The 8,980-nt window shown below is 39.0% G+C and overlaps 1 protein-coding gene across 1 annotated transcript; it reads left to right on the top strand.

Annotated features, from left to right (window-relative positions):
- Positions 1-509: 509 nt before the first annotated feature.
- LOC110737528 lies at positions 510-851 on the top strand. Its single transcript, XM_021917873.1, has one exon. It carries the CDS (start codon positions 510-512, stop codon positions 849-851), a length of 342 nt encoding a protein of 113 aa, XP_021773565.1.
- The last annotated feature ends 8,129 nt before the right edge of the window (positions 852-8,980 follow it).

Here is an 8,980-nt window from a genome sequence, read left to right as displayed (position 1 = left end):
AAATGTATTTTCTAATTAATTAATTAATTATTATTTTCTAAAAGGGTATTTTAGTAATTTATTTTACTATTTGAATTTTGGAGCCAAAATGATATTTGAATTTTGTTGCCAAAAATATTTTAAAACTTAATTATTTTTGGATTTTGAATTATCCATTTATTTTATTTTAAAAATCGAATTATTAATATATATTTCGGATATTAAGCAAAATTATATTTAATTTAAAAGGGTTGAATTTCCCTAATTAATTAGCTAGAATTTTCGGATTTTCTAAGTGTAGAAAATTTGATTTTCTTAGTTAAATTAATTAGTGAATAATTGGTATTTTTTTAATTAATTATTTTTATGAACAATATATATTATTTACACAATCATTTTTTCCTTAAAAACTAGAAAAATAATTTCCTAAATATTTAAAGGGAGGTCCGAAAATATGAGCTTAAGAAAGATCAAATTTTCGGCCACCATATTGTATTTTCGGCCACCATATTGTATTCTTGGACAATAGGATGGTGCTTCAATTATTCAAAGGGCTTTCGGAGGAATATAAGCCTTTTCGGACTTCTGTACGACATCTAAATCCTCTGCCTTCTTTTGATACTTTGCGATCGATGCTTGAACTAAAGGAGCAAGGCAACACAGCTAATGTTGTAGCTGAGTCTCTTGCGGAGGCTCACGTTTCTCACTCCTCTTCTGTTGTTCACAACCAGATCGGGGAGAACGTTCCCAATTCTACTTATTATCATGGTGCAAATACACGTTCTGGTGGTCGCAAGAACAACAAGAACAAAGGGGGTGGAGGGAAAAATAAATCCGTCGCCGGGAATGGTGGCTGGAACAACCAGCAGTAGGGTGGTGCGGCACAACAACAATAGCTTCCCCAGGGTACGATGTTCCCTGCGCCTAATTGGGGCTACTGGAATCAAGCCCCTTGGGCAACCCCACCCTGTTCGTACCCAAGTCAGGGCCGAGGCCCAAATTTTTGGTCACCCAGGTCACATTAGTCAACACCTCAGGCCGGTGTTCTTGGGCCTCGTCCTTAGCAAGGTTATTTTATGTCCGGTACTCCTTCTGCTTCGGGGTATGTGCCGACTAACACCGACCAAGCAATGCACGCTATGTCTCTGTTTGACCCTAATTTCTACATGGGCACGGTGCTACTTCACATATGACTAATTCCCAAGGTAATTTATCATCCTATTCTCATTTACGCAAAAATGGTCAAAATGCGATTGTTGTTGGTGATAAGAATGGCAACGGATCGGATTCGGTTCGTATGGAGCTTCATCCGCATCCACCCGCTCACTCCATCCGCTTCCCCCGATCCACCCGTCACCCGCAAAACCCATCACCCGCATCCGATCCACCCGTCATCCATGGGTGAAACTGGTGGATCGGAATCTTATAGGGTGATTATTAAATTTCTAATACGGAGTAATTTTTTAATTTTTTTTTAAAAAAAATCAGAAATCTAGTAATTTTTTTTTTTTTAATAAAAATCAGAAATTTCAGTAGGAGTTATTAGATGATTAGAAATTACAAATAAACTAGAAGAATAGATTAAGGAGGTGTGTGAGGTTTGTCGCGCTACCGCCGGTGAGAGTAACCGCCGGAGTATCGCAGCCCGCAGGTGAGGAGATCGCGCTGCCGGTCTTTTGGAGTGCCAGTGAGGCTGAGAAACTGAGAGGAGAGTGAGAACGACAGTGAGAGCATTCTGTTTTTTTTTGAGGAATTGAGAAACTAAGATGTGGCGCTCAAATAACATTAGGGGTTAGGTTACAAAAACTAGGGTTTTTTTTTTTAAAAATTATATATATATATATATATATATATATATATATATATATAATTTAAAAAAAGACAGAAATACAGTACATATTACAATGTCAATTTTTTTTTATATTATTTCGGGTGATAAACGGATGACGGATCGGGTGACAGATGAAACGGAGCCCCACTCGAATCCGACCCGATCCGTCACCCGCCTTTCATCCATTTAATGCATATTTTCGTCCATTTAATTAAATCGGGTGGATCGGGTTAACGGGTATCCATTTAATATTGCCATCCCTAGTTGGTGATGGTAGCAAAGTTCCAATTTCTGGTTATGGTCACAAATCTTTAACCCCAACCATACTCCAACTCAAAAATGTTCTTCATGTCCCAAAGTTAATCAAAAATCTCAATTCTGTTCGAAAATTCACTATTGAAAATAATGTTTCAATTGAGTTTGATCCTTTTGGGTTTTCTGTGAAGGACTTGCAGACGGGGAGCAAACTAGTGAGATGTAATAGCAATGGCAATTGTAGGGCTTTAGATACTATAAACGGAATTGCATAAATCATATTCATAAGCATCTAATAACCAAGATCATTGCATAACACATAAAGAACACATAATTATACCTTTAAAGCGTGATTTTACGTGTGATCGAGCAAGAACAATAGGAGAACAAGAACCCCAAACGTGATTCCTCTACTTGGTCCACGGGCACAAATTGAACCTCCACTAATGCTAGTTATTCGTGATTGAACCCTTTCAACCAACCTTCTACGGAGAGAAAAGGAACAAACTAACCACGAACCACCACCACCGTGCGCCACTAGGGGGGCCGGTGTCCGTACCGTACGGACAGGGGAGGGGAGAGAGAGATGCGTGCATGAGAGAGAGAGAGAGGGTTTTGGGTGTTTTAGTTGCTTGCTTCACAATTCACTATATGGGTGAATTATGACTTGTATGTCAACCCTAGGAATGACCTTTATTTATGTATCACATATATAATTAGAGTCCATGTGAAGCCCAAATTCCTTACCCAATGCAAACTACTCCTAGCCTTACTCCTTACATGGCCTGTCATTACCTCATGAGGCCAATTAATGGGCTTTATACTTGCTTAATCTAATACCCTTGTGTGTGACCTCATAGGATCCATTCTATTGGGTTTTGGACTATTTTACTAGCCCAAAGATCATTTATCATATCTAGCAATAGACAATGACGACGCAAAGAATGAACTTATTATCTCCATAATATTGATCCTTGATATATCTAATAATTGTACTTGACGAAGACATAAATCCTTCAGCGATCTCTACCCTTTCTTCACGGATCGTTAAGTCTATGAGTCTTCCATTTTGTCAGCTTTTTCAGTTGTTTCTCCTTCTTAGTTCTCTATGTAGTAGCAAACTCATAAATTGTAATAAGGTTTCAAAACATGTTTGTCATTCATGTCCCTTGGGGAAATTAATAAAAACACCTTTTTACGATTCTATGTCTCATACTACTATCCCTTTCGATATAATTCATAGTGATTTATGGACCTCTCCTATTCTTAGTTCTCTTGGTCATAAATATTATGTTTTTTTCCTTGATAATTACACGAATTTTCTGTGGACTTTTCCCATGTCATATCTAAATATCAAGTCTATGAGTTATTTATTCGTGTTTGAACATATATTAGGACTCAATTTGAATGAGAAATAAAAGCTTTTCAATATGACAATGGCCGCGAGTTTGATAATGATCCTTTTAAAAAATTTTGTGTCACAAATGGAATGACTTTGTCCGTACGCTCCTTTGTCATGCCTTTATGCCACCGTCTTTTTAGCATCATGCTTTAGAAACGGCTACTTACCTTCACAACATCTTACTGACAAAAATTCTTGGCAATTAATCTCCAACTCAAATTCTATATCAAAAGCATCCTGATTATTCTCACCTTTGGGTGTTCGGTTGTTTGTGTTACCCCCTTTTCCCTTCTTCTAAAATACACAAATTGAGCTCTCGGTCCACTCCTTGTATGTTTCTTGGGTATCCTTCCAACCATAGGGGTTATAAATGCTTTGATATGTCTAGTCAGAAAATTATTATTGCTAAACATGCGTGGTTTGATGAGTCAGTTTTTCCCTTTTCTAAAGTCCACACACCAAGTCCTCACACATACGATTTTCTAGATGATCTTTCAACACCTCTTGATCGTCCCATGGTGAGGCACCAATTTTAAGCTCACTTACTCCTCCCAGATCTACGGACCAACCTAGTCCACAACATGGTTGCGGTGATCCCTCACACGCTGCAAGCATGTTGCGGACTGCCCTACCCCCTCCTCTTTCTCCCTCGAACCAGCAGCGGACTCTCCCCACTAAGCAGTCTAGTCCGCAACATGGTTGCGGTGATTTCTCACAAGCCGCACGCATGTTGCGGAGTACTCTGCCCCCTCCCATATCTCCCTCGCAACAAGCGCATACCCCCCTCTACACGCACGGATCAACATACTATTGATGTCTTTCCCAGTAGCGCTTGGCAGCGTGGTCACGCACCACTAACGGCCACCCTCGTCGGGTTACCAGCAGGCGCTTGAACGAAGGGTGTCTCGCCACCTGATCCCACTGCCAGTCCGCTCGTTTTCCGGCAAGCGCCGGTGCAGGCGTGGCTGAGCAAGGCGTGCCCTCGCCTTCTCCTCTCATTCACTCTTCTTCTCCTATCTCTGTTCCAACCCCTCCTCTACCACCATCTCATTCCATGACTACTCGTAGTCAACATGGAATAATTAAGCCGAATCCAAAGTATCATAATCAAGCTCACCATACTTCTACCTCCATATCTTCTATTCCAAAGATCTCGGTTCATGCCCTTCGTGACCATAATTGGAAAATTGGTATGCAGGAAGAATATGATGCTCTCATTGCTAATGGTACTTGGGATTTAGTTCCACGCCCGTCTAATGTTAATATTATTCGTTTATTATGGATCTTTCGGCATAAAACGAAGTCTGATGGCTCCTTTGAGAGACATAAGGCTCGTCTTGTTGGTGATGGTAAGACTCAAAGGGAAGGAATTGATTATGATGAGACCTTTAGTCCGGTGGTTAAACTGGCTACTATTCGAGTGGTTCTTAGCATTGCTTTATCCAAACCATGGCCCATACATCAACTGGATGTCAAGAATGCTTTCTTACATGTATCAACTGTTTACATGTATCAACCATTGGGATTCAAGGATCCACATCGACCTGATCATGTCTGCCTTCTCCGAAAGTCTCTATATGGTCTGAAATAGGCACCTCGAGCTTGGTATCAACGTTTTGCAGATTTCTTGGCTACTATTGGATTTGTTCATAGCAAGTCCGATAACTCTCTGTTCATTTATCACCATGGTAATGCTACTGCTTACATTCTTCTCTATGTTGATGATATTGTGCTCACTGCTTCTTCAGAGTCTCTGCGCCGTCATATCATTTCTAAGCTTAGCTCTGAATTTGCAATGAAGGATTTGGGTCAATTGAGCTATTTTTTTGGGTATTGCTATCTCCCGGGATAAAAATGGTTTATTTTTGTCTCAAAAGAAATATGCTCACGGAATTCTTGAAAAAGCAGGCATGGCGAATTGCAAACTGTCCACTACTCCGGTTGATTCCAAAGGGAAGTTAAGTACACTTTCTGGTGCTCTGTATGATGATCCTACTTCATATCGCCGTCTTTGTGGTGCTTTGAAATATTTGACATTTACTCGCCCGGATATTTCTTATGCAGTTTAGCAAGTGTATTTGGTTATGCACTCCCCTCGTGTTGAACACATGAATGCGTTGAAACGCATCCTCTGATAAATCCCAAGTACAACTGATTTTGGTTTACATTTGTATAAGTCATCCGTTACTTCTCTTCTCTCATATACGGATGCCGATTGGGGCAGGTATCCGGACACTCGTCGATCTAAATCATCAAGGTATCATGTATTTCTTGGCGATAACTTGATTTCTTGGTCCTCCAAACATCAGCCCACTTTATCTAAGTCAAGTTCCGAGGCAGAATACAGCATGGTTGCTATACTGTTTATGAATCCTGCTGGGTTCGAAATCTATTACTTGAGCCTCTTTGTCCTATTTTAAAAGCAACACTTGTTTACTGCGACAATGTTAGTGCAACCTATCTTTCTAGCAATCCGGTTCAACATCAACGCACTAAACATATTGAGATGGATATTCACTTTATCCGTGAGAAAGTTCAACGGGGCGAAGTTCATGTCCTACATATTCCTTCCCGATATCAGATTGCCGACATTTTCACCAAAAGTCTGCCTAAGGTTTTATTTGATGATTTTCGGGACAGTCTCTGCGTTCGCAGTCCTACCGTTTTGACTGCGGGGGTGTGTTAGATTATGTAAATAATCTTGTTAATATTTAGCTAGTAATTTACTCTTGTATCCTTAGCCCTAACCCTAGTATACTTTTATATATATATTGATGTTTAATCAATGAGAAAGGCGCAACAAATATTCTCACATTCTTTCATATCCAATTTCCAAATCCAGCTAAATTCCCATTTAGAGGAAGGATGAACATGGGAGTGGGCAAGCCAAGTAGCAGATTTTACAGTGAATTGACCATCTTTAGAAAGACCCCAACAGGATTCATATGGAACAGGGGAGAAGGATTGGAGACTAAGTTGGAAGACTAATAGTTCATTTTTTGATCAGCCTTAGAAAGGAGATGCTGGAAATTATTCTTATTGAACGTTGCAGCGTTAAAAAATACACCTAAATAACGTCTAAGAAAAGATTTAGGGGTCATATTAAAATAGCTTGCCAAATTAGATTTGTTTCTATTAGTAACATGTTTAGAGAAAACTATGGAGGATTTATGAAAATTAATCAGTTGACCAGAGAGCAAAGCAAATTATGCTAATGTACTTCGCAGGGCATTACAAGACGTATGAGTAGCTTTACAAAATAGAAGATTGTCGTCTGCAAAAAGTAAGCAAGGAATAATTGGAGTCGAAGGGGCAATCTTGATACCAATACCTAGCGATTTTTTATGGCTAAGTAGAAGTAGTTTATTTGAAAGAACTTCCATACAAATAACAAAAAGAGAAGGAGAAAGGGGGTCGTCTTGTCTCAATCCGCAGGAGGGCATAATGAGGTTAGTATGATAACTTCAGCTTCCAACAGGTCCTTCAAGAAAGGCGATTCGAGGTCGGATGGCATAAGGAGAAAAGACTAAGAAAAAAAGTTGAGCTAAAACATGTGGAAGGTGAGGATGAACCCACTATATGTATACCAAAAGGATGAATTTGTAACATATTAGTAGACTAGTAGTACTCAACTGAGCCAAGTCACTCTGAAGCTTAACTGATTACAGTTATAGCAATCAAATAAGGGGGGTTTCATAAACAATAACATGCACAATTGCCCGTGGGCCAACAACACAAGGAAAGCAATAGCATTAAGAAGAAAGTAAGAAGCATAACAGAGCTGACACTAACAAAACCCATTAATCTTTTGACACTGACTTTAAAGTTTAACCCTTATCACTAGAGAGCCTAAGTTACCTGTATTAATTGCCCTTTCCTTTTTCTCCCCCTCTTTATCTATAGAGTGGAAAACCAACTACGACTTTCAATTAGGCCAGGAACAACTTCAACCATATAAGTAAAAAAATGTAAAGAATAAAAAGGAACGACGAAGTGGCATTATAACTCTCTAAATGACACATCAACTTTGTTTGCAAGTGGAGCTTATGTTCAATTTTAAAATTGATTAAAGGAAGTGCAAATGGAGATTTACACATATTGAACTCCGTTAAAACTTGGTAGTAAGTATATAATGATAACTTTCCAACTAGAAACACTGAAGAAATTGCTAAAAATGAGGATCATTTACTTGAGGTTATTCGACCAAATTACTTTTTCTCCATCGCAGCTCCCACCAATACCAGTCTGATGATGCAAGTAAAATGGGACGATAATATTTTTAAATTTCACGAATTTGAATAACCCACAAACAGCAAGACTTTGAATGGAAAGCAGCAGACACTTGAGATTAGTACATTTATCTTATCAAACAAGCTAAGCAATGGTTTACTTAGATGGTCCCTTACCAGCCACTATGTTAGTTTAAATAAATAGATAAATAAGTGAAATTGACACACACGAAAATGCCATGCACTATACAATAATTTTAAAACAGAGGCTCTAACTAGACAGATGATATGCATGATGTTCATAACTATCAGGGAACATCCAGGAAATGAGTACAACAACTAAACGAATTCGGAAAGCCAGGAAGAAGTGAAGCTAGAACAAAAAGGAAACGCCGTAACATTAGCATAACATATCATACGGAGATACGAAGTATAACATTAGGCAAACGACAATTTCAACCACAATTTGACATTCAGACCTATGACCTTGACATTATTCAATAATTCTCAAATCAACGTTATTAATTAATCTGGATCATAAATCTATAAAAAAGTAATCAAAGCGTAAATCGAATTCAACCAGATCAACAATAGCATAACATATCATACGGAGTAAATAAGTAATCAAAGCCGAAATCAAATTCAACCAGATCAATCATCAATAGCAGAACATAAACTGCATTCATTCCCCCTATCCCATTATCTCTATTTAATACGGCAATTAAGCCTAACAAACTCAAGCAACAACTAATACAGGGAATCAAAATAACAACCAAATAACAATTAAGGGTTAGGGTTAGCAATATTTTTTTAAAAACGAAAAAAAAAAGGAAAAACCATTACCTGGTGGTCGGTAGCCGACGCACGAAGGACGGCTGAGGGGAACGGAGGGTGGCCGGCGAAGGGTGAATGGCGGCGGGTAGGACCTACTCTCTCCTTCTCCAACTTATTTTGTTTGACAAAAAATAGAAATAAAACCAGAACCCTAAAATTACAAAATTGAAAACCAAATCAACGACAAACCCTAGGTTGCGAAGAAATTCGATAGATTAAGAAGACCACAATGGCCCAAATCTTACCTCGAAGCTGATTCAATGGAGGTGAGAAAACTCAGAATGCGCTTCAATGGAGAACAGAGAGAACGAGTTCAATGGAGGAGAGATATGGAGAGAGAAGGAGGTGCATGCAGCTGCTTCAATGGAGTGAGAGAGCTCAAAAACGGCCTCGATGGAGAAGGTGGGAATTCGGAGGTGGTGGCCTGGAAGAGAAGGTGAGAACGAGCTG

This window comes from Chenopodium quinoa, unplaced genomic scaffold (genome assembly GCF_001683475.1).
Source record: "Chenopodium quinoa cultivar QQ74 unplaced genomic scaffold, ASM168347v1, whole genome shotgun sequence".
In the NCBI taxonomy this organism is placed as follows: Eukaryota; Viridiplantae; Streptophyta; class Magnoliopsida; order Caryophyllales; family Amaranthaceae; genus Chenopodium; species Chenopodium quinoa.
The sequence above is the reverse complement of the archived record's forward strand: the minus strand, read 5'-3'. Positions and strand labels throughout refer to the sequence as shown.

Excerpts from the sequence above, each read along its gene's own strand:
- LOC110737528 (XM_021917873.1), top strand. The coding sequence starts at position 510 with ATGGTGCTTCAATTATTCAAAGGGCTTTCGGAGGAATATAAGCCTTTT.